General features: G+C 43.8%; 12 protein-coding genes across 12 annotated transcripts; 6 read left to right on the top strand and 6 right to left on the bottom strand.

Moving 5' to 3' along the window:
- Positions 1–889: 889 nt before the first annotated feature.
- V2V93DRAFT_49724 (Abscisic acid G-protein coupled receptor-domain-containing protein) lies at positions 890–3,230 on the top strand. The gene is made up of 4 exons (XM_066912713.1): positions 890–1,567; positions 1,631–1,734; positions 1,796–1,921; positions 1,976–3,230. The coding sequence occupies exons 1-4, from the start codon at positions 1,308–1,310 to the stop codon at positions 2,974–2,976; spliced, it is 1,491 nt and encodes a 496-aa protein (XP_066764373.1). The 5' UTR covers positions 890–1,307; the 3' UTR covers positions 2,977–3,230.
- Positions 3,231–3,440: 210 nt separating this feature from the next.
- V2V93DRAFT_360109 (uncharacterized protein) lies at positions 3,441–4,312 on the top strand (the record flags this gene model as incomplete). Its single annotated transcript, XM_066908120.1, has 3 exons — positions 3,441–3,499; positions 3,665–4,214; positions 4,238–4,312. 3 exons carry the CDS (start codon positions 3,441–3,443, stop codon positions 4,310–4,312), a joined length of 684 nt encoding a protein of 227 aa, XP_066764372.1.
- Positions 4,313–4,646: 334 nt separating this feature from the next.
- On the top strand, positions 4,647–7,970 carry V2V93DRAFT_372988 (uncharacterized protein). The gene is made up of 2 exons (XM_066910867.1): positions 4,647–5,176; positions 5,239–7,970. Exons 1-2 carry the CDS (start codon positions 4,808–4,810, stop codon positions 7,765–7,767), a joined length of 2,898 nt encoding a protein of 965 aa, XP_066764371.1. The 5' UTR covers positions 4,647–4,807; the 3' UTR covers positions 7,768–7,970.
- Positions 7,971–8,170: 200 nt separating this feature from the next.
- On the bottom strand, positions 8,171–9,671 carry V2V93DRAFT_372986 (uncharacterized protein). The gene has a single exon (XM_066910866.1). It carries the CDS (start codon positions 9,469–9,471, stop codon positions 8,191–8,193), a length of 1,281 nt encoding a protein of 426 aa, XP_066764370.1. The 5' UTR covers positions 9,472–9,671; the 3' UTR covers positions 8,171–8,190.
- On the bottom strand, positions 9,598–11,139 carry V2V93DRAFT_372984 (heme peroxidase). Its single transcript, XM_066910865.1, has 6 exons — positions 10,933–11,139; positions 10,493–10,868; positions 10,331–10,436; positions 10,217–10,277; positions 10,060–10,160; positions 9,598–10,006 (listed from the first exon to the last, which is right to left on the bottom strand). Exons 1-6 carry the CDS (start codon positions 10,950–10,952, stop codon positions 9,825–9,827), a joined length of 846 nt encoding a protein of 281 aa, XP_066764369.1. The 5' UTR covers positions 10,953–11,139; the 3' UTR covers positions 9,598–9,824.
- Positions 11,140–11,362: 223 nt separating this feature from the next.
- V2V93DRAFT_372981 (major facilitator superfamily domain-containing protein) lies at positions 11,363–13,238 on the bottom strand. Its single transcript, XM_066910864.1, has 3 exons — positions 12,751–13,238; positions 12,107–12,694; positions 11,363–12,054 (listed from the first exon to the last, which is right to left on the bottom strand). Exons 1-3 carry the CDS (start codon positions 13,119–13,121, stop codon positions 11,559–11,561), a joined length of 1,455 nt encoding a protein of 484 aa, XP_066764368.1. The 5' UTR covers positions 13,122–13,238; the 3' UTR covers positions 11,363–11,558.
- A 117-nt stretch (positions 13,239–13,355) lies between these two features.
- On the top strand, positions 13,356–14,208 carry V2V93DRAFT_372977 (small nuclear ribonucleoprotein SM domain-protein). The gene is made up of 3 exons (XM_066910863.1): positions 13,356–13,447; positions 13,533–13,582; positions 13,666–14,208. Exons 1-3 carry the CDS (start codon positions 13,434–13,436, stop codon positions 13,998–14,000), a joined length of 399 nt encoding a protein of 132 aa, XP_066764367.1. The 5' UTR covers positions 13,356–13,433; the 3' UTR covers positions 14,001–14,208.
- Positions 14,099–15,248, bottom strand: V2V93DRAFT_372975 (uncharacterized protein). Its single transcript, XM_066910862.1, has 3 exons — positions 14,869–15,248; positions 14,579–14,805; positions 14,099–14,518 (listed from the first exon to the last, which is right to left on the bottom strand). The coding sequence occupies exons 1-3, from the start codon at positions 15,061–15,063 to the stop codon at positions 14,332–14,334; spliced, it is 609 nt and encodes a 202-aa protein (XP_066764366.1). The 5' UTR covers positions 15,064–15,248; the 3' UTR covers positions 14,099–14,331.
- V2V93DRAFT_372974 (actin family) lies at positions 15,249–16,828 on the bottom strand. The gene is made up of 5 exons (XM_066910861.1): positions 16,779–16,828; positions 16,519–16,710; positions 16,251–16,449; positions 16,095–16,189; positions 15,249–16,042 (listed from the first exon to the last, which is right to left on the bottom strand). The coding sequence occupies exons 1-5, from the start codon at positions 16,813–16,815 to the stop codon at positions 15,321–15,323; spliced, it is 1,245 nt and encodes a 414-aa protein (XP_066764365.1). The 5' UTR covers positions 16,816–16,828; the 3' UTR covers positions 15,249–15,320.
- Positions 16,829–17,056: 228 nt separating this feature from the next.
- Positions 17,057–18,529, top strand: V2V93DRAFT_360102 (uncharacterized protein; the record flags this gene model as incomplete). The annotated part of the gene is made up of 7 exons (XM_066908119.1): positions 17,057–17,130; positions 17,208–17,368; positions 17,425–17,713; positions 17,770–18,008; positions 18,066–18,248; positions 18,308–18,392; positions 18,457–18,529. 7 exons carry the CDS (start codon positions 17,057–17,059, stop codon positions 18,527–18,529), a joined length of 1,104 nt encoding a protein of 367 aa, XP_066764364.1.
- Positions 18,530–18,548: 19 nt separating this feature from the next.
- Positions 18,549–20,280, top strand: V2V93DRAFT_49451 (checkpoint protein Hus1/Mec3). The gene is made up of 4 exons (XM_066912712.1): positions 18,549–18,926; positions 18,988–19,096; positions 19,155–19,774; positions 19,825–20,280. Exons 1-4 carry the CDS (start codon positions 18,725–18,727, stop codon positions 19,920–19,922), a joined length of 1,029 nt encoding a protein of 342 aa, XP_066764363.1. The 5' UTR covers positions 18,549–18,724; the 3' UTR covers positions 19,923–20,280.
- V2V93DRAFT_372964 (pyridoxal phosphate-dependent transferase) lies at positions 20,004–21,391 on the bottom strand. The gene is made up of 2 exons (XM_066910860.1): positions 20,678–21,391; positions 20,004–20,623 (listed from the first exon to the last, which is right to left on the bottom strand). Exons 1-2 carry the CDS (start codon positions 21,305–21,307, stop codon positions 20,090–20,092), a joined length of 1,164 nt encoding a protein of 387 aa, XP_066764362.1. The 5' UTR covers positions 21,308–21,391; the 3' UTR covers positions 20,004–20,089.
- Between the last annotated feature and the right edge of the window lie 212 nt (positions 21,392–21,603).

The raw sequence follows: 21,603 nt of genomic DNA, 5'->3' as shown, positions 1-21,603 counted from the left end.
TCTACAGGTTCTGCTTGAATACAATTACTGAGTTCTAGGGCATAAAATCTGGCTGAATCAATATGCAGGATCTGCAAAGTAATTTCCTGCACAACAGCGAAGATAGCGGCAGGCTCAGTTTACGATGCAGCAGTGTGCTGTATGAACTGTGCTTGAATGTGATCTCTGACTCGATTCAATCGCTAATAGTCATCAGAATGTGGGATCCGTTGCTACTAGCTAAGGTAGTGGCAGAGATTGAGACGAAAGACACCAAATACTGATCAGGAACCTTACGCGAGCGTTAATTATGGGCGTTTGGAACACAGAGCGCGTAGCAGGGACAAGTCAAGAAAGATCACATTCCAGAGTTCATGAATGTATATGTGTGCTGATGAGAATTTATATAGCGCTGCTAAATCATATACAAGCTTTTTAATTGAAGTAACTCTCAGAGAACCTTGGAAAGATTGAGAGGTCTGATTCTCCATGAGCTATTTCTCAATCAGGAGACAATTTTAAGCTTGACGCACAACTACAGCTGAAGGCAGTCATACGATTACACTGCTTCTGCTAATGAAATCATTGTCTTTTCGGCGCTATTTCGAACAAATAGACCATTTCGTGCTATAAACCAAAGTTCATTAGTCTACTCTGTTCTAGGCTGAGAGGGATCTTGAAGCAGCACTTGACAAACGGCCTTTACTATTGCGGCAGAAAAGAAGACAGGACTGATTATTCCATTATTTTGCGTTTTCTTGCGGGAAGTAGCGACAAGATCAACTATAGGGCTCGGCTCCCTCGTCAGACTTGACTGATAAACGTTGAACGCTGCCGTTTAGTATTCCACTTCCGGAAAACGGCAGCCAAAGTATCTGCTAACTATAGATTCGAGCTATTTTTTGAAACAACTAGTTTTCATACTTATCTTTATGATTCCGAGAAGGGTTTTTTGGCTGTAGCCAGAGTAGATACTGTGCACTGATTGATCCTGCGAGTCACGTGCCGTATTGTATAACATCTATACTCTTTAGGAGCTGAGACATTGCTGCAATAGAACACATAATATCGGAAATAAACCAGTAGTTAGTATTTATCACAATTCATCACTCAGTTAATTTTCTAGCTCTCTTCCCTCGCCGTATTTTGATTAAAATACTTCCATGAAAGCCGGTGGCGGGCTGCTTCATTTAAAGTTTAGCGAAGTGGAAGTATCACGGCGGCGACCGGCTGCAGCAATTCTAAATCAAACTTACCTCTTCCTCTTCTAGTTTCTATAACCTCCATCTTTATTCTATCTCTGCCTGCCATCGAAGTACTTTCTGGGTATGGCCTTTCTCAGCAGTCAAGCGGCGGCAACTCCGGCTCCCGTTGTCACCGGTGTCTCTTTCGGGTACGGCTTGCTCTGCAATCTGCCCTTCATAATCTCCTTCCTGATATTCATGGTCATGGCCCACCGTTCTTTTTCTTTTTTCACTTCAGCTGCTGCTACAATACCAACTAGAATCGCCTTTGATTTGTGTCTCGCTACTGCGGGAGTTATCTCGGAGTTGGTATTGTGCGAGATCAGCGATTGGGTTGCACCTGGGTGAGCTTCCTTGTCAGCCTACGTCTTGGATTGTTGGTCAGGTCTTGCTAACAAATGATTTAGTGCTCGATTCATTGCTTGGAAAATTGCAACTACTTTTCTACTTACCATGCTAATCGTGATCATCCCTCTTTTAATCGGGTTCAACTGGTTCTCAGATTCGACAGGTGCGGTATCAATGTCAGCTATATCTTTCTCATTCATAATCAATTCTAACACGATTAAAAGGCCCTGCAAAAAAGTTAATTATTCCCTTTACAGTATTTTCTTTTACATGCTGGCTCTTTTTATTTTACCGCATTGGCGACTACTTGCCACTGGCGAAGCATGTCGAAGGCTCTTTCTGGGAGTACAGTACGTATTCACTCTTCTTTGCTTTTTCAAAGTAGTTATTAACAGTATATTTAGCTTTGTCGTTCAACGAAGAATGCCTTGCAAGAGTTGGTCTAATTGGTGTTTCGGTCATGGGCGTTCTCTCCGGTTTTGGTGCCGTTTCTGCTCCCTACGCGTCTTTCACCACTAAGCCTCGCGTTATCTCGGAAATGGACATCACCAGGGTACGGTCTGGAATCGAAACGACAGACGAATTGATTCATTACAAGGAGTCTTCACTCAAAACACTCGAGCAGCGACTTCTCGACAAGCAAAAAGTCAACGCTCGATCTACTACAAACCTGATGGCCAAAATGATGTCTTCATTTAGAGGTGACTCGGACGAGAAGGAGTACGCGTCGGCAAGATTGGAACTCGAAGGATTGTATGTGATGCACCGATCGCTAGATGGCGACTTACGGGACCTGACCAAGAGGTACAACGAACAACAGAACGCCAAAACAGTGTTGGGAAAGATTTATAAGTCTCTTTATTTTCTGTTTGCAATTTATTGCGTTTACCGAATTGCTGCTACCTCGATATCACGGAATCCTTTCCGTCGAGCAAAGTCTTCATTCTCACAATCGGATCCGATTACCCACGTTCTCGCTCTTCTAGCTCAGTACTATGATCCAGATCTCAACAGACAATCATGGGCTAGACAGATTGGATTCCTGTTTTCAGGAATCATCTTTATGTGCAGTATCTCCTCTGTGCTCTCAACATTCAACATGATTTCAAAAGCTTTACCGCAAGCCCTGGAGCGAGCTAATGTAGCCCTTTTGGTAGCTGAAGTACTCGGTACCTACGCCGTATCGACTTCAATCTTGCTGCGAAGCAATCTGCCAAAAGATATGTCTTCTGCCGTCTCTTCTGCTCTGGGTGCTCCGCTGGATACCCTTTTCGTGGACCGGTGGTTTGATACCTTATTTTTATGTGCCGCTTTTGTGAGTGCTGCGGGACTTTATATCGGACGAAGATTTTTTGGGGAAGAGGCACTGGAGGAAGATATTTTAGAAAGTGGAAAGAGAGCTTGATGGATAGGTGTGCATAGAGTCGAGATTAAAAAGCATAGACTGAATGATTATCCACTTGATGTTGGATTTCTGACTATAATAATTGGGTGTCTGGGTTTTTTTCCGTTTTAATTTTTTCCAGCAATTTTTTTTTTTGCGATTTTTTTTCAAGTGTGGAGTTTTAATTTTGGTCATTGATAGATTGAAGGGAGCAAATCCTTTTCCTTTTTTTTAATAATTTCTATTTCTCTAATAAGCCTATAATTTGACTATAGTAATTAGCTGGAAGCTGATTAGTGGTGGCTTGGAAGTCTCTATCGCCATCGTTTAGGGTCTATCAAACGCAGTCTCTGATAAGAAAGTATGCATGTGAGTATGATGTATACGAGTAGATGCCATGTTTTTATATACTCAAATACGTATACTGTTTCGGACAATTAGCAGATTAAATACAAATAACTCATTTATTTGTGGAGTGTTCAGCTATGCTAATGCCGACTAATATCCTGTTTTCGGATCAGAGTGTTCGGACGACAGTCCCCACGTTAGTTGATTCGCTTTTTCGGCTAAAAAAATTCGACATCCGTAAAAGTTGAAACCAACGCACTTTTGCTGCTTCATTCTCTCTCGATATTGTTCGTTTAAGACGGACGTTTTATAGAATTGAATAGTCTGCTTAGGGAAGTGGACACATTGTTGGAATTTCTAGAAATCTGACTGCTCCTCACCTTCGAAGTTCGCAGTACGGTCTTCCAGCTACCTACTGCACTTCCCCGTCCACTATCGCCCTGAGTTCCTCATCTACGTCTGCTGCGGGAGCTCCCGTAGCACAGTCTGTTCCTCTTTCAGCTGCTCCTCCGACGGCCTCGGCAGCCTTATCGTCTGCTCCGTCAGGTCACGCTCGCCGCAAGTCCGCGGTCGCGAACTCGCATACAGGCCCACCTCCACCAGCGCGACATACATTTTACTACGATAACATACTCGGCGTCCGATTCACGTCTCAAAACCAGCAGCCAGAAAGCATTAGCTCTAACGCTCCGGCTGCTGCTGCCATCCTGTTCGGCTCTATAGAGGCCAACGCGACTACGACCGGCGATATGTCGCCAACGGCCCAGAATATGCAGCTTCAGGTCGCTTCGCCGGGCAAATCGCCGTCGACGACGGCGTCACCAGTGCCTAATCATGCTGTTATCAGTGGTGGCGTGCCTCCATTTCCCGCCGTGGCTGCGACCGTCAAGTTTGGCACTGTCGATGCAAACGTAAGTACACGATTCCTTCTGAGCTCTTGCAATTTATCATGGGATTGAAAACTAGTGGAGCTGGAAACATGGTCAAGAAGTTATTCAGAGAGATTTAGAAGAAAGTACAAGCTCTTGCTGTCCAAGCCGTGGAGTTATTGTGTGTGCGCGATGAAATAGGTTCAGATAGCTATTCCCGCCGCAAGCACAGCCCAATTGCTTCAACCTTCAAAGTTGATACCGTTTTCGACTGCTTCCAACTGGTCAATTGGATGCAATACTCTCTTGTCGAACAATAACTAAAATACAGAAGACTGGCTACCAAATTGATGACCTCATTCGCTGTATATATGTGTGATATTTATGGCATAAATGTCACTAAATTTATACACTGATATCCCATCTCATCGACATCATTTTGCCGCCGCCGCTTTTTTTTCTTTCTCCCTTTCTTCACTTTCCTTGAGAAGTACTTTCTCTTCTCAGAAAACCACTTTTTCCAAGCCAGCTCTCTTTTTTTGGATCCAGTTAATCCTTGACGGATTTCCTCTAGATCCTTTTTTTAACAGCACTTATTCCAGGCAACCCCACCGCATTCCGTGGGCAACAATCACATGCGAACCGACGCCGCCGCTCCAGCTACATCCACTCAAATTCCTCCGCAGTCGCCGCGCCGGACGAACCAGCAGCCATTTGCTAACGGCAGTTATTCAAACGGCTTTAACTCGTACACGCCGGGATCTCAACAACGAGGTCTGCCACCCACTAGGGGAGGTCTTAATTCGTCGTACCAGCAATCTTTCTCCTCGCCCCATTCAAACAAGCACAATGGTGGTCGCAATCAGAGGGGTTATCCTCAGTCACCTGCGGTCACTCCTCAAATGGCTTCAGCTCAATTAGTTAATCCACAGATGGCAGCCCAGGTATCTGCATGGTATCCTCAAGGATTTTACGGTCAGCCCGCATACGCGCCACAGCAGGGAGTAAGTGCTCAAAAGTTTTTCTCTCTCTTTTTTTAGATATCACGTTCTGACTTATTCTGCAGTATGTGCCAGAAGGCTACGGTGCCTATCCACAGGCTTACTCTGGATTCGTGGCTGTTGCGCCAGCCGGTAATAATCGTTACCCGCAACAAGGCTACCCAGCTCCAGGACCGCCACAGTCGCAGCAGCCCTACTTCTCTCCTGGTGAGCGTCCCGCTTCTATTGCTGACAACTCCCCTCGCGTTGCTTCTGCTGCTCCATCTACCCCTTCCACCGGCACTGCATCGCCAGCGACCTCTTTTGCTACTCCTTCCAAGAGCCGTGCCATCAAGATTATAAACCCGGATACAAAGACGGAAGTGAAAGTTGTGCGCGAGATCTCGACTCCTAGTACTGCTCATGCATCACCCGTAGCTACCCCTGCTCCTCTTCCTGAGCGTGTCAAGACCCCTCTCCTTTCTGCTAGTCCAGGACCTGCTCTTGGGCACAATCGAACGGGTTCTGGTACTCCAGTACTCTCTGAAGACGTTAGACGCGAACGCGCTGAGAAGGCCAAGGCTGAAGTTCTCAAGAAAATTGATCTGGATAACGAGGCTGAGCGCAAAAAGAAGGAAGAGGCCGAGCGCAAGAAGGAAGAGGAGGAAGACCGGGCGAAGACTGAGGCTGAAGCTGCGGCTAAGGCCGAACTTGAGGCTAAGGAGAAGGAAGCTGAGGCAGCTCGTCTGAAGGAAGAGGAAGAGCGTAAGCTACAAGACGCTGAAAAGGCTGCTGCCGAGACTGCTGCTGCCGAGGCTGCTGCTGCCGAACAGGCTGCTGCTACAGAGTCTGCTGCCGCTGAGACTGCTACTGAAGCCAAAGATATTGAGTCTGCAGAAGTAATCCCTGCCACCTTAGTTGACGCGAAAGATGATGAGACTCCTCTTAGTACCGATACCCCTGTCACCCCAGAGGATGGCAATTCTCCAGTCATATCTTCCGCCTTGCCGAAGATCGACGACAAGAAAAAGCAAGGTCTAGTAGTGGATGTCAAGAAGCCTATTGACAATAGTTTCGCTATCTCTATCAAGAACGCAAAGCCAATTGGAGACATTAAGAGTATCCAGTATCCCGCTGGTGTCCATGCGCCATCCGCGACTGGCAAATTCAAGTATGATTTTGACTTTTTGCTGCAATTTGAGAATGTCGCTACTGGCCGTCCCACAGAGGATTGGGACACGCGTATCAAGAATGTGCAGGATGTTGACGAAAATGGTAAGCGTCCGTCAGCCAGTCGTAGCGCCAGCGGTAGTGGCCGTGGTAGTGCGCGCACTCCTAATATGTCGTCAATGCCATTCGGTGGCATGGGCCAAATGGGCCAACTTGGCAGTATGGGCCAGCTCGGAACGAAGATGTCGTCTGAGCAGCGGTTTGCTTTGAGCAATGCTCGGGATTCAAATCCGATGGGCATGAACCGAGCACCATCGTTTGGCAAGATGAACTCCGCGCAATTATCCAACATGATTTCGAGCATGAGCGGTAGAAACGGAAGGCAAGGTAATAGTTCTTCTGGCTCCATGCGCGGTAAGCGTCCTGAGCGTTCCAACTCCGGCCGCGATATCAATTCGCTCGATGACTTTGGATCTGGTGCGCAAACTCCTGAAGAGAAGCCTGAGCCTCTCCCTGTTTCTGCCAACAGATGGGTACCTCGCAAAAAGAAAGATGTTGAGGAAGAAAAGGCGCCTGATGGATCCATCATCTACCCGCCTGATGTTGTACAGCGCAAGGTTAACTCTCTGCTGAATAAGATGACGCTCGAGAAGTTTGATAAGATCTCGGATCAGATTCTTGAGATTGTGAGTCAGTCCAAGTGGGAACGCGATGGTCGTACACTGAGACAAGTTATTACCCTGACATTCGAGAAGGCAACTGACGAAGCGCATTGGTCGAATATGTATGCGCGTTTTTGTAAGAAAGTTCAAGAGTCTCTTGGGAGTGATATTACTGAGGATGGTGTTGTTGATAACAAGGGTGAGCCTGTCCGTGGCGGTCTATTATTCCGCAAATATCTCTTGTCTAAGTGCCAGGAACAGTTCGAGAAGGGCTGGAAGGTACAAGTCGACGAGAAGAAGACCACCGAGGGTGCGACTGAAGTTTTAACAGAAGAATATTACGAGCTTGCTACAATCAAGCGTCGCGGTCTCGGTCTTGTTCGCTTCGTTGGTGAGCTTTACATGCTTGATATGATTTCCGAAAAGATTATGCACAAGTGTATCCAAGGCCTCCTTGTTGCTGATCCTAGTGAAGAAGAGGTCGAGTCTCTTTGTGGTCTCATGCGTACTGTCGGTGCCAAGATTGACCGTGACAAAGCTCACAAGGATCACGTCGACATGTATTTTGCCCGCATGAAGTTGATCATGGAACAAGCCAACCTGCCTAGTCGGATAAAATTCATGATTATGGATATCTTTGATCTTCGGAAGCGGAATTGGAAGATTAAGAATAATGCGGACAAAGGACCGAAAACCATCCAGGAAATCCATGCAGAGGCTCAGAAAGAGATTGCTCTTAAAGAATTGTCAAAGTCGAGGCAGCCTAGCATGCGTTTCAGGTAGATTTAGCACTGTATTGGAGCTGGTGTTCAATCTTGGTTGATTGAAATATTCTTGTCGGCTTTTTTTTTGTGTATTTCATTTATTGTTAGCTGCATCGTCCTGTGGATTTTTACGTTATTCCCATGCTAGGTTTTTCTATTGAGTTCGAAGTGAAGGATGGCAAAAGTAATCTATTTTTAAATATCAGTTTACACATATCATAATAATTTTTGTACTTGGAGAAAACGTAGTTCAAGTTCTGTAGATTACTTCAAAGCGATTTCTGAATTGCATTTGTAAACTAACTAGCCAAATGTAATTTATACAGAGGAGTATATTAATAAGAAGCAGCTTGAAACGCATAGAAGCAAATCTGTCATTGTAATCTTAAAAAGACAAAACAATAATAGAAAAAGATAGAGAGCAAGAGTTACAAGTAATTATTCAATAGTCTTTTTTTGGCATTCTGAATACTTTGCGTAATTGTAGCCGTGAGGAAACGGGAGGTATCGACGAGTCATCGTCAGCTTGGGCAAGAGAAGTAGTTGTTTCTGAGGTATCAATTGTCTGGCTTATTTCGGGTATATCTATCGTTGTAGTATGGCTATACTCCTTGACAGCATCTTCAGGAGCTTGGTCGTTCATCGAGGTTTGCTGGTGGGAACCTTGACGAAACATAGTGCTTAGTCTGGAGCTTAGAGACGCAGAGCTTAGATTGGCGCCACTATCTCTGAGGAGACGGATCGGATGGTCACCAATCTGATCCATTCTAGACTCTGTGCCTTGTGGACGGCTCTCATTTTGAAACATACGCAAGAAGCGCGAAGGTGAGTGCGAAATATCAGAAACAGTCACCTCGCCTTCGACAGAATCAGAAGATTGAACAGAATGCGATCGGCCAATGGAGCTGTCGGAGACTAGTCGTCGCTTAGCTGATCTAGTGGAACACTCTTGACGCAAAGTGTCAAATTTCTCATCTGTCAATATAACAGTATCGGACGCGAGAGGTCGTTTGGCAGTCAGTAGTTGCTTCCGTTGACGTATAGCAGCAACTCGCCTTGGGTTAGGCTGTCGTTTGGCTCGAGATTTAGATATAGCCAATGGTAATTCGGAAATCGGTGCAAGTGATGTTTCCTGAGAAGATAGCTGGGTTTGATCTGTTAAAGGTTGCTTTGTACGCAAGATCAGCGCAGACGATCCTTCTGACCGATGCTCTTTATGGTTCAATATTTGATCTAGTCTAGTATTTGAAGCCAGAGTATGAGACACTGACTCCCGAAGATATCGTCGTACTCGATATCGACATGAAGAACGAGACTCAAACTTCGGGGGTACTTGGCCAGTTTGGGGAGTTCCATCAACCGTAGATCTGTCATTCTCTAAACTATCTTCAGAAATTCCTCCATTAGGAGCATGGTCAGAGTCGTTCATACGTCGAGCATTATCCGTAGTCTCACGCTGACCACAATGACATCGTTTGTATACTTCTTCTGCCTCGTCATCTTTTCCATATTGATCGTACCAATCTCTTCTAAACCCGCCAATATCGCGTTCCCAGTCCCGAAACACAGAAGGAGGGCAAAGCGGCCTCAAGAGTGCAATTACCAGCTCGATTGGCGCCAACAGAAACACAGTACAGATATTATGAAGCAGAACAGCCAAGCGCGTCAGTATTACAATGAAAGCTAAACGAGTTTGCTCCTTTGCTTTGCGAAATGACCCCATACTGGGTGGCGCACTGGAGAAGAGCGTTCTGAGTGGGTGTAAGTAAGAGATGCACTTCGTCAGGCTGAATCAAAATCGGCCTCAATTTTCCACATTACCGGACGGCCTCCTTCTTTGAATCAGTTGACCACCTGGTTATTTGATTTTGTATTTTAAATCTACGTTTTTTTATGTCATTGACATTGAATGGTTACAAATACCACATGAAGTAGCTACAACAATGACATGAAGCAGGCATCTATTGTCAATAGAAATGCGTAATAAGAGTTAATAAATCAGATACCATTCTGTCAAATTTATATTAAAAATGTCTCTCGCATCTTCGACGTTACCGTAGCTTCCGATGGTGATATTTACAGTCTAGCTCGAGCCACCGTGGAATACTTTCGTAACGCCAAACCCTCGGGGCCTCTCGTAACACCCAATTCAATAAGTTTTGCAAAAGCAGCTGAAAAGTCATTAAAGAAGAAATCTTTGTCTTTAGCGTATTTCTCGACCCAGACGCGAAATTTAGGATCAGTAACAAGCGACATATCTAAAAAGAAAGGTTAGCGCAAGCTAAATGATAAGTACAGAGGAAATAAATACCTGTAGGTAGCATCATAAGCTCGCCATCGTCAGAATAGAATTGCTCGTTTCCAAGGCTGTTCTTACTCTTGACCCATTCAGCATGTAAAAGTAGCTTGAAACTAGATTGGAAGACATTAGAAAATGCGTTGATGATTGACCGATAACGTATACATACTAGGTATTATTGAATCTTGTCGGATTTGGAACCCAAGGACCTTCAAAGCCACTCCGGTCACCTGAACAGCATTAGCAGAAAGTTAATAATGTAAACAGATAATTTTGCATATACCATGACATCTTCCAAGATTGTGAGCTCCGGACAAGGCCACAATTTCCTGATCATTGAAACCCATCCTATAGAATATTGACCTAATATGAGCAGCTCCCTGTGATGCCTAAAACCAAAAGACGTTAAAATATAGAATTACGACATACTGAGAGGCACACACACATCTGGCAAACGGCCATTAGGAGGCACATATTTATCGTCAACATCGTCCACTCGACCAGGCTTCCAAGGTACAACCGGCCCACCCATTGCTTCAATAGCGACAACTCCTCCAAGAGTCCATAAATCCGAGTAAGAGATCCACGGAAATTTCTCTTTGATTGGTTCTAGAAACTTACGAGCATGCTCCAAGCCGTTATTAGCAGAATCACTGGATTCAATTTTGTAGCGCATAGTAGCGCCATTTGATCCTCCGGTACCGGTCTCCTTGTCATAAGTTCCGGAGGCATGCCATGCCAATCGAACAAGAACAGGCCCTGTACTTCCATCGTCATATTCGTCGTTGGGTACAATTTTCTTAATTTCAGCCTTCACTGCTCTGTGTATCAGTTAGTTGGAATATGCTTAGGCAGGAGGAGTAGTGCTGAGAAGTATGTACTTACTCGTAGTCGTGGCCGGCCATACTTGAACTTTTCACCAACAGCTATATAGAGATGAAATTACAGCAAAGATTTAGATAGTCGCCAGAGGTATAAATGTAATAATGGGCAGAGGCAGCGAGTACTATATCACTGTGGGGAAGGAAATATTGCCGAGGTAGAAACTGAGCCGCAGCGCACATCGAGGCTCAACGCGAGCACATATCATTACTCTGCAAGACAGGGTTCCAGCAAACATTAATTAACAATAAGTGTGTATCTGCAAAGTAATACTTGCTAATTTTCACCAAGATTAGTTTTGACAGGCGATTTATATCATAACGTCGTTCCTAAGGTCACATCGATGCCGATAAATATGTGCATGTGAGTATTGGCGGCCAATAAGCGCACACCCATACCCAATTGCCAAATATGGAGATTTTGTGAGTGTATCGAAGCATGAAAACCAACTGCCAGTCGTAATGGTAGTCAGTCTAAAGATGATTAGAATTACTATAGGATACATTTGTTTTTACATGTATTTTAGCAAACCGCACAATATTATCCGCATTCTGATGATGTCATCATTGTCTATGAATTCTACAATATGTTCCAGCTTATCTTTTAGTGCTCTTTCAACCTTCTATCGTTTACCTATTATGCAGTTGCAACCCCCAAAAGGAAGCCAAAATTCCCAGATCATAAATCACTTTGCATATGCCAGCTACCATAAATCCGAGAGACATTTTACGAATCGCTGCAAACTTGCCCATCAAAACTGGACCGGCGGATGACGCCAGTGTTCTAACTACATTAACAATGCCCATTACGCTCGTCCGCTCCTCTGATGCTACTACAGCACTTAGAAATGCTTGCCTTGGGGCGACATCCATCTGAGACGTGGAAGATCTAACGACAAGAAGCACCATAGCGACTGTCGGATTGGAAGGAAATCCAATGATAAGCAGGATAATAGATGATGGAAGATGTGAGCCAACCATTGTTATAATGGGACCAAGACGTTTTGATATTGACGTTGCAATGAGAGCCGAGATCGCTGATACTATACTAGTAACAAAAAACAGAGAGCCAAGAACTCCCTCTTTGATGGCAAAGTTGCTGATGAAGTAGTAGGCAAACCAAGACCTGTCACAAAGTCAGTTACCACTCCAAAAATATGCTAAAAATATGTGCTTACTGTGAAGCAAGCCCACTTCCAAAAGAGTCTAGCGAAAACCAAAGAATAAGTTGAGCGACAATTAAAAGCGACTGCCGAGTCAAATGCGGCATATAATTTAGCCATCGTAAATAGATTGGCCTCTTTTGCCTTTCTGTAAGCTGATCCATTTCATCAAAAATATCTCGCGTGTCATCGGCCTCTATACCGTCCAAACTTGCTGAGCTCTCAGTTGCCTTGCCCATACGCGTCATCGGATACGATTCGCCATTACTTCCACTAGCAACGTCAGGTTCAACAGTTTGAACATCCGGCACCTGTGAAATTGACTGCAGCTCGCAATCAGGTGTCAAAAGCATAACCATACCGAATTTTAGCACGGCTATGACACTATATATTAGAAAAATGAGCCGATAAGCACTCAGAGGTAGCCATCCATACTCGTCTTGCAAGTACTGAACGACCCAGCCACAGGAGACTGCACCAAAAGCAGCACCTAGGCTCCCCAAGACTGTATACCAAGCATAGATATCAGCTCGTATTTTTAATTCTATCAAGTGCGCCAGTGTAGACTCTTCGATTGCTCGGAAGGGCCCGATTTCGTTTCCACTATTGAGAAGTTAGTAGCTACACAGACAATTGCAAAAGCAACAGCAGAAACACACTTGGGAGAAATGACACCAACGATTGCTGCGACTAAAAGAATCCAAAACGTAGAAGCATACGAGAACGTAATACCGGAAAGGCACATTAGAATTGCGCCGACACCCAACACGTTTCTTCGACCTACTTGATCGGCGACCAAGGTAAGCAGAAACGAGATTACAACATCTCCAAGCAAAGTGCAGGTCATGAACAGTCCAGTCTTTTCTTCACCCAGGTTGAGTTCGGTGAAAAAGACAGCTAAAATGATGGTGACTTGGCCGTACGCAAACAACCGGACAAACCGCTGCGCACATAGTAGATGCACATCCCGCGAAGCAGATATTAAGGTTGCAAGACCTATTTCATGGTATAGTTTAATCACAAAATCCATTGCTGTAGATAAAAAATAGTGGGGTGGCTAATGCCTCTTTCATACTACTAATAAATAATACTAGATTGCGGTATTTATTCAGAATGATCGGTAGACTTGTAATCTATAACTGACACTCCGTGGAATTAATGATTCTGAGAACCATCATTAAGTTGTTTTAATTCCTGCTCAGCAACATGAGGTTAGGGTATTTCAGACAGGGCGAGCTCGCGAAGAACATCAGACTCTTTTCATCGTATTTCGTATCCTCTGTTTTCACACTCTTTCTGAGTCGTCCTGAATTTGAAAGGAAGGCTGTATTTATAATCCGAGATGAAGTTAGTACGGTAAGTAAATCAGAGGAGTCCTTTCTGCAAGAAGTCTTGTGATCTTTCAAAGGAAGCATTCCGATTCTAACTTCTACCTCACCAGGTTTCTTATGAAGCTGACCTCGGAGTCAGTGCAGATCGAGTTGAAGAATGGTATGGTTGGATCTATTTTATTTGTATAAATGCCGTGATGGCGCTAGTGATCGAGCAGCGGACTTTGCTGACCCTCTTCCAAGGAACAATCGTCTCGGGCACAATAGTGTCGGTCGCGCCGTCCATGAACACGACACTAAAAGCTGTCAAAATGACTATAAAAGACCGCGATCCTCTCTCTCTTGATTACATCAACATCAGGGGAAACAATATTCGATATTTCGTTCTCCCAGACTCGTTACCACTCGACAATCTTTTGATTGACGACGGGCCGAAGCCAAAGAACAAAAAGCGAGGTGAGCCAGGCTCAAAGTCAAAGGGAGGTCCGGCATCAGCTAGAGTTGGTCGCGGCGGTGGTCGTGGCGGTCGCGGTGGCCGCGGTGGCCGAGGAGGGCGCGGTGGTCCTCGTGGTTTTTAGATAAGGTGCCAAGTCGACAGCGGGCAAAGAGATTACGGAATATGTACAGGTATTCTGAAATTTGCTTTTATTAGTAGCATGACAGTGTATTATGTATGGTTTCAATTTGGAGAAGCCCTTTGCTTTTCTTGTATTATAAAATTTGAAAGACTGGACATGTGTTCCACACGGCAGAAAAAGTCAATACAGCTATATATTTGAAAACGTTTGATCTCATTAACGATTTTATGCATCCCCATTGCATTTGAGTATGCAGAAGTTAATAATAAGCAGATCAGCAAGTTCGAGACTTGGTATTATATGCCGTTGTTATGTTGATGGCACTATTGATTTATGCTGGGTCCGTAGCTACATCGCACCTGCGATATGCAGCATTGGGTCTGGTAATATGCTCATACTCCCATGTTTCTTTGGAATCGTGTGAATCTGTAGGAATTCCGGTCTCGTAGGAGTCATCTTCCGCTTCTTGATCTCCCAGAAAGCAGCAATCGAGTCCAGTCGAGAAAGCCCATAGCAGCCTATAAATTTAAAATCAGAATCAGTTTCGTGAATTCAGTACATAAAAATAGTATCGATACACGTTTCCTCCGCAGCATGTGGCCAGAAGGTTAAAGGATTTGGCCATAGACTCGTCGCTTGGGAAGATGATTGCTAGAATAGGTAGTGTAGTTCCCCAGAGAGCCACAAAAACAATATCAGCAACAATCATTCTGGCTGAAAACAGATAATTTTTCATGGAACGACTAGATATTCCATAAACAGTGGCAATTCCCAGAGTGCTGCTTATCATCAATCCCGTGAATGCCTGCAAAAAAATTAGCGATCTTGTATCCAGATACTCGCTGCTCGCTCAGCATCTAGCACTTACCAATATCATAATAACCCAGCTACCCTCATTTATTCCACCTAGGCCAAAAGAATCTGGCTGATTGAAAGTTTCGTCGAATTCTAGTAGGTCATGGAGATAAATAATCACGGCCAACATAGTGGACGCGGCCATGCCTACCTGGCAGGCTCGTAGTCCTACGCTTATCTCAATATATGCAGTTGATTGACTCATCATTCAATATGAATCTACCACTTGATTCGAGGAGTTAATTACAGTCTTAAATACTGCTTGCTGGTTGCCCATGCATGGCAGTGCAGAAGCTGATCTCGCGCTATACACCACTGTAAACAGCACCAGTCCGTTTCTGTATGAGCCGAAAATTTCCTGTGCCAGTCTGAAAGAAAACTATGATAATTTACACTGCATTACACGCAAAACAAAAACATAAATCAGCTATCGTACAAAAGATCAAAGGCAATTCCATTCTACTTCTATTTGCATCTCTTTTCAACGATTGCGGCGCCAACTTCTTCATACTCTTTTTTGCCGATCCACATCTGGTGAAAAGTTCCAAGACTAGCCAAAATACTTCCACCAATCCATCCTGCATACTTGCGCTCAGATGAATTGCCCGGAGCTTGTATTCTAATTTTCATTCCGGGAAAGGCTTGTGTCATCTCTAGATTCGTGCGCTCAGTGCATCCAGTGAGTAAGCTTGAACCACCAATCAAGACAACATTATTGACTAGATTGGCTCGGGCATCTACGTCACAAGCCGAAACACTAGCATTAATCAATTCTGAAATACCCTGAGCGTTATTATCGACAGTAAAATCAGGCAATGGAAATTGCTGTGGTTGGAATAAAGGCTCGGTGGTCGCGAACCGCTCGGCTCCAAAGTTCAAATTATAACCATCAGGAAATTCAAATGGACGTGAGGGTCTGCTGTTCGCAACAACTTCACTGTAAGGCATATCCAGAACCTGGCTTGTACTTTCTTTAAATTCGTTCAGAATTCTGCCACGCTCAAACTCCAAATAACTATCAGCCAGGCCATCAAAAGATTTGAGAGTTGCTTGAGCAGTTTGGCCAGATTCTACTGACTGCTTCTTGGCAATCATAAAATGAGGAGTAAGAGTAATATTCTTTGATTTAAACAAAGCTTTCAGATGATTATTAACGTAATCGCCAGCAAAGTTGCTATGAAAAGTCGCTACCCAAATTGTTAGCCTCAGATCTCGATACTACCTATTTTATGATCATACCTTTCTTAAGAACCAAGCCATCGATAACGGGAGTGACTGAAGCAACAGCACTGCCAATGTCAACTACAAGCGCAGTAGGCTTTCCGCAGGCAAACCTAGAGTGCAAGGTTAGCAATACCATTCAAGTCGTGTCTTTGTCAATTATATAACACGTACGCTGAGCAAACAGCTTCTCTGGCCAGATAGAACGCAGGCACGCCAAGTTGTTCGAATGCTACTTCAACAGCTTTCTCCCTGTTCTTTGCAGGATTCCACGACGGTTCGGTCACCAGCAAAGGATGATCTTTTGGATCAGTATAAAGCCGCTTCGATAGAGCATAGTCCCATATTTTCACAGTCTTGTCCCAGTCAGTCACTATTAAGAGAGCAATTAGTATCTCACAGTTCGCACTCTTCATAACTGAAATCACGATAGAATACATACCGCAGCCATCACTCATTGGACTGAGCACTTCCATCCCCGACCGCGGACTGTGCAATTCATTATCGCCGACGTATATATCATCTCCAGCCTTGCCGTAAAATGTAGGAACGACAGCCTTTGGTGAGTCTTCGCCGGCAAAACCGACGCGAGTCCATGAGCTACCTGGATCAATCACCAGGGCCGATATCTCGTCTACGCCCAACCATGTCAGCTTATCATATCCTTGAAATAGAGCCAGCTAAATACATATTAATTCTTACCTCCACCGTACATTGGCTGCGGTGCTGTGTTTGTCATTGTCGGATAGTTGTGACTATTTGAAGATTCCCAGCGTCTCGAGGGGTTTGTCTTCACTGGTGTGCATCATGCGAGCAATGTACGAAGTTGCCATTTATAAATCCCTATCATCAACACTGTTTATGCGATTATGCAAATTTACCCGGAGATCACGATCGCGAAACTTTAAAAATTTATAGACAGCAGGCAATTAATAGTCGTCATAAAATATCAGATTCTTTCTGCTCATACATGTTGGAAAATGTCGTCGTCATCAGCTCATACGTTTAAGGAAAAGGAAAGAGACCTGAATACTCATATTGAGTCATTCATCGCGTATGTATTTGCTACTTTGCGAGAACATCGTACACTAGGAGGCCAGCCGAGCTGACAGTAATACGTATCTTTTGCAGTCAGATGAAGCGTCGTCAGATAAAAGGACCTCATGACGTTGCTATTGCGACTGCTCAACTTTTACTGCGTGTAGTCTCAGCTGCTCGGTGGACTCATATTGATCAATTAATACTCCAGATCAAGGTAGTTGGGAGACGATTACAGAGCGCTCAGCCTCGAGGTTAGTCTGCTCATTAGACTTAAGTGGAATCTAGTATATAACTTGAAGATCATTAGAATTAACTTGCGGAAATATTGTGCGACGGGTGCTGGCTCTGATCAGAGAAGAATCCGAAGACACATCCGACTCGGAATCAGGAGACGGAGCGAACAATTCGCTGTTGATAACCTCTATGTTCAGTCTACTACAAACAGACTTCGACAATGGAAATTCTTCTGACAACAGTAAAGGAGCAAAGAAGGATTTGAAGCCCTATATAATCGAGGGTATCCAGGAACTTATTGATGAACTTCGGAACAGTTCTGAGAGTATTGCAGGCAAGAGTGTCGAAATGATTCACGAAAAGTGAGCCAGACTCTTATGACGTATTTCAAAATTATAACTTACAAATTTGTTGTTAGCGAAACTATTCTCACGGCGACTCCTAATTCAAACACTGTGCTGAAATTTTTACTCCGGGCTGCACAAAAGCGAAAGTTCACCGTTTTGATTGCAGAAGTTTTTCCCAATGATATCGAGGTTGCTCATCGTTTTTCAATAAAGCTTGCCGAAGCCGGGATCGAAGCTACTGTCATTACTGACGCTATGGTGTACTCCATCATGGGTCGCGTGGGAAAAGTAATTCTAGGAACCTGTGCTGGTAAGTTGCTCTTTTTGTAAGGACTCCTAAACCCAAAATCTGATTTTTGCTACAAAGTTCTGGCAAATGGTGGACTCTTAGCTACCTCTGGTACAGAAATGATTTGCCAATGCGCGAAGGCGCACCGCACTCCGGTGGTAGTGTGTACTGGAATCTACAAGCTATCTCCTATGTATCCGTTCGACACTGAGAGCTTAGTAGAGGTTGGCGATACTGGAAAAGTGTTGAATTTCGAAGACGGTAGGCTATGTTTGTATCTACATATGTTGTGCATTTTATTAATCATCTATGACTTTTAGGTAGTCTTGTCGAAAAAGTCGACGTTGTTAACCCTCTCTTTGACTATGTTCCTCCTGAGCTGGTCGACATTTATATTACAAACTTGTGAGTATTAACCTGGAGATTGAACTTGATCCCTATAGTTACTTTTTCTAATTTAATATTGCAGAGGAGGATTTTCGCCTAGTTTTATGTATCGTCTGGTGCTGGACAACTATAGACAGGAAGATGTGAAGCTGTAATATACAAAGTTTCTCTTTCTACGCCCGAGCTGGTTGTATGATACTGTTAGAAGCATAGAAAGGCTAGCTTCACTTGTGGCCTTATTTTTTTTTCAATAAAACTGCGTATGCACACGGATCGGAGTCAAAGATATCGATTTTTTAGTTGCTTTCTCATAAGAGCAAACATTGGTAAATTCAAATAGATCACGTGACATGCGCGAAAGTCACTCGTGTCAGGCGCGTGTACAGGTTATTAATTGTCAGGCGCGCTTCCTCGAGGCACGACTGATCATACTACTATCAAAGCACGCCGCTTGCTGTCAGTTATTATTCACAGCAATTAAATATCAGTGGGTGTGTTCTACGTCGAGGATGAGGCTTACTGCTGTTCTAGAGAGCTCTGATATTTTACGAGGTAAAGATGCTTCAATAGTACTGACGGTCCTCTGAGTGCGTCTACTAAATCACTCTTGCAGAAGTTGTATACGCATTATCTTTTATACGGAAAATATGCATTTTTAGAATTGATCGAGATACGCTTAATATTATCGGGATCGTGGACGGCAGCTGTACACAAGTATGGACGTAAGTTTTATTTTTATGATGGGTTGCAGCAATGGCCACAATCTCACTCCCAAGCCAGGCACCTCGAGGTCACCGATCTGTTTAAGACTTTACGAATACAATCCCTAGACGACAACAGATTGACGTTCGAAATGTCTTCCGAAATTTTTGTGCGCGCAATGAAGTCATTTTCTGGAGGAAGTTTTGGTTTAGGAGCCGTCAAATTGAAACTGGTAAAACGACACAACGCACCATATTTACTGCTATCTGTGGATGACAGACCAGGGAATAGTGGAATTAGCCGTGCCAGCATATTTCAAACCGTGCCAATTCGTATACTGCGAGCTGATCAATTTAGAGCCATTAAAGAGCCAGAGACGCAAGATGCTGATGTAGTACTCTTCGTGAATAATAAGCTTCCCAGTATACTGAAGCTGTGCGAACGGTACAAAAATATTGGGTCAAGGGTCCACATCTCGGCGAATAATTCAGGAGTTTTGAAAATTGGCGTACAAAACGACCACGTTAAGGTAGATACCAGCTGGACTGGGCTGGTAGCTGCCAAAGATACAGCGAGAGAAAGTTCTGAAAATTATGTGTCCCAGAGAGATCCAGAAGAGTTTGCAAGTGTCTGGGTTGATGCTAAAGAGCTATATAATGTTTTGAGGATTCATAATTCAGTAATGAATATGATTTTATGTGAGTTACTTCCTGACCATGCAGAAGAAGCACTGTTAACGATAGATTAGGTATCGCCGACGGAACTCTACTTAACTTCGTTGTTACGATAGCTGGATTGAATGAAGTCAACAACATCACTTATTATTTGACATGCTATAGTCGATAAAATCATTTCGTGCATTAAAGAAACTTTCTGCATTGTCTAATGGAGTTATGGTTTACTTGCGGTTTTTGAAGAAGCATTTACGGCTGATTCTATATAAAATAAATTATTAAATTGCTACACATTAATTTCATAGTAATATAATTTCCTGGTGTTGCATCAAAAAGGCATTATGACGAAAACTTCTTAATCCAATCGATTAGTAAGTCAACGCTCTCCTCTGATACTGCATTATAATTTGATATCCGGATACCACCGACACTTCTGTGACCGGACAATCCAGTCATTCCTTTGGCCTTTGCATCATTTAAGAAAACTTGCTCTTTACCTTCGCCAATGATGGTAAATACAATATTCATTCTACTGCGCGATTTCTTCTCGACGAGAAGATTGAAAACTCCCGATGGAGCGGCGTCTAAGGCAGCGTAAAGTTTTTCAGCTTTGCGATTGCTAATAAGCTCTTGGGCCTTAAGTCCACCGTTTTTGAGTAAAAGCTCGGTCGTCAGACTAACGACATGCAAATTAAAAATTGGGAGAGTGTTGTAAAGTGAATTGTTTTTGACCACAGTAGGAAAATCAAAAACAATTGGGGCCAGGGGAATCTTAAGCGCTGTGAGCTCTTCGTCTGTGGGCTTGTCAAGTAACGATTTTTTGATTATGACAACGGCGACACCTGCAATTCCAATGTTCTTTTGCACGCCAGCCTAAAAAATCAAATATTAGTAACATGCGCAAATGCGAATATCTAAATCACTTACAAAGATAAGACCAAATTTGGAAACATCTACTTCTCGCGAGAGTATATTTGAAGACATATCTGCTACAAGTTCGACTCCTTCTGGAACTATTGGCACATAAGAAAATTCCACACCATTTACGGTCTCATTGTCGCAGTAGTAGACGTAGGCCGTATCATCAGCTGTACCGAAGGGACCCCAAGTCTCCGGCTCGGGAATAAAATCGTATTTGCCGTTCGCGCTAGCTTTCTTACCATTCACCACAATGTTGACATCCACACCCAACCGTTTGGCTTCTTCAGCAGCTTTTTGACTCCAAGTTCCAGTGACAAGGTAGTCGGCTTTTCCCTTTTTGCCGGCCTTCTTTGCGAATGAAGCGAGCAGATTGTACACAACAGCAGAAAACTCTCCAGTGCCACCGCTCTGGAGGAAGAAGATCTCATGTGTATCGGGAACGTGTAATAGCTGCTTTATATTACTCTTAGTTGTATTGACAACAGCCACTGCGGGCGCTGAGCGGTGAGAGATCTCACCAAGTCCAAGACCGCAGCCTTGATACTCGACGAGATCCTCAGCGGCTTTCTTGATAACCTCAGTCGGAAGCAGAGCAGGACCAGCTCCAAAGTAGTGCGTAGTAGCAGTGCGAACCATTTTTGAGAGATTTCGAAGGAAAACGATTTTGAGCAAATGAATTTCTTTAGGTATGTAAGATGTCGGCTGGTGCAGGGTTCAAATGGACACTCAAAGTAAATGACTTTCTTAAAAACTAAAATTTATGAATCATCGCTCATTTGCGACACAGCATGAGCCCCTCGCGTAGATGCTTCGCTTTACCATACATTATTCTATATTAAAAAGGGTTAATCTCAAACAATTATTGTACTATTACAAATGAATAATAATTGCTGAAGTTTTACAATTATACGAATCTTTATTGCCGAAGGCTT

Source organism: Kockiozyma suomiensis (assembly GCF_038497685.1).
Source record: "Kockiozyma suomiensis strain NRRL Y-17356 unplaced genomic scaffold V2V93scaffold_11, whole genome shotgun sequence".
NCBI lineage: Eukaryota > Fungi > Ascomycota > Lipomycetes > Lipomycetales > Lipomycetaceae > Kockiozyma > Kockiozyma suomiensis.
The sequence above is the reverse complement of the archived record's forward strand: the minus strand, read 5'-3'. Positions and strand labels throughout refer to the sequence as shown.

Coding starts and splice junctions, on each gene's coding strand:
- V2V93DRAFT_372975 (XM_066910862.1), bottom strand. CDS start 15,063: ATGATGAGTCAATCAACTGCATATATTGAGATAAGCGTAGGACTACGA. Junction 14,806..14,868: donor GCTGGGTTATTATGATATTG/GTAAGTGCTAGA, acceptor ATTTTTTTGCAG/GCATTCACGGGATTGATGAT. Junction 14,519..14,578: donor ACATGCTGCGGAGGAAACGT/GTATCGATACTA, acceptor TTAAATTTATAG/GCTGCTATGGGCTTTCTCGA.
- V2V93DRAFT_49724 (XM_066912713.1), top strand. CDS start 1,308: ATGGCCTTTCTCAGCAGTCAAGCGGCGGCAACTCCGGCTCCCGTTGTC. Junction 1,735..1,795: donor CTGGTTCTCAGATTCGACAG/GTGCGGTATCAA, acceptor CACGATTAAAAG/GCCCTGCAAAAAAGTTAATT. Junction 1,922..1,975: donor AGGCTCTTTCTGGGAGTACA/GTACGTATTCAC, acceptor CAGTATATTTAG/CTTTGTCGTTCAACGAAGAA.
- V2V93DRAFT_372984 (XM_066910865.1), bottom strand. CDS start 10,952: ATGGCCGGCCACGACTACGA. Junction 10,869..10,932: donor ATGGCCGGCCACGACTACGA/GTAAGTACATAC, acceptor ACTGATACACAG/AGCAGTGAAGGCTGAAATTA. Junction 10,161..10,216: donor ACAAGATTCAATAATACCTA/GTATGTATACGT, acceptor CTTCCAATCTAG/TTTCAAGCTACTTTTACATG.
- V2V93DRAFT_49451 (XM_066912712.1), top strand. CDS start 18,725: ATGCGCGAAAGTCACTCGTGTCAGGCGCGTGTACAGGTTATTAATTGT. Junction 18,927..18,987: donor GAGCTCTGATATTTTACGAG/GTAAAGATGCTT, acceptor TCACTCTTGCAG/AAGTTGTATACGCATTATCT. Junction 19,097..19,154: donor AGCTGTACACAAGTATGGAC/GTAAGTTTTATT, acceptor CTCCCAAGCCAG/GCACCTCGAGGTCACCGATC.
- V2V93DRAFT_372986 (XM_066910866.1), bottom strand. CDS start 9,471: ATGGGGTCATTTCGCAAAGCAAAGGAGCAAACTCGTTTAGCTTTCATT.
- V2V93DRAFT_372974 (XM_066910861.1), bottom strand. CDS start 16,815: ATGACAAACACAGCACCGCAGCCAATGTACGGTGGAG. Junction 16,711..16,778: donor GCAGCCAATGTACGGTGGAG/GTAAGAATTAAT, acceptor GGTTGGGCGTAG/ACGAGATATCGGCCCTGGTG. Junction 16,043..16,094: donor TGGCTTGGTTCTTAAGAAAG/GTATGATCATAA, acceptor CAATTTGGGTAG/CGACTTTTCATAGCAACTTT.
- V2V93DRAFT_372988 (XM_066910867.1), top strand. CDS start 4,808: ATGCGAACCGACGCCGCCGCTCCAGCTACATCCACTCAAATTCCTCCG. Junction 5,177..5,238: donor CATACGCGCCACAGCAGGGA/GTAAGTGCTCAA, acceptor CTTATTCTGCAG/TATGTGCCAGAAGGCTACGG.
- V2V93DRAFT_372981 (XM_066910864.1), bottom strand. CDS start 13,121: ATGGATTTTGTGATTAAACTATACCATGAAATAGGTCTTGCAACCTTA. Junction 12,695..12,750: donor GTTGGTGTCATTTCTCCCAA/GTGTGTTTCTGC, acceptor ACTTCTCAATAG/TGGAAACGAAATCGGGCCCT. Junction 12,055..12,106: donor GGAAGTGGGCTTGCTTCACA/GTAAGCACATAT, acceptor ACTTTGTGACAG/GTCTTGGTTTGCCTACTACT.
- V2V93DRAFT_372977 (XM_066910863.1), top strand. Junction 13,583..13,665: donor GCAGATCGAGTTGAAGAATG/GTATGGTTGGAT, acceptor CCCTCTTCCAAG/GAACAATCGTCTCGGGCACA.
- V2V93DRAFT_372964 (XM_066910860.1), bottom strand. CDS start 21,307: ATGGTTCGCACTGCTACTACGCACTACTTTGGAGCTGGTCCTGCTCTG. Junction 20,624..20,677: donor CCAAATTTGGTCTTATCTTT/GTAAGTGATTTA, acceptor TTGATTTTTTAG/GCTGGCGTGCAAAAGAACAT.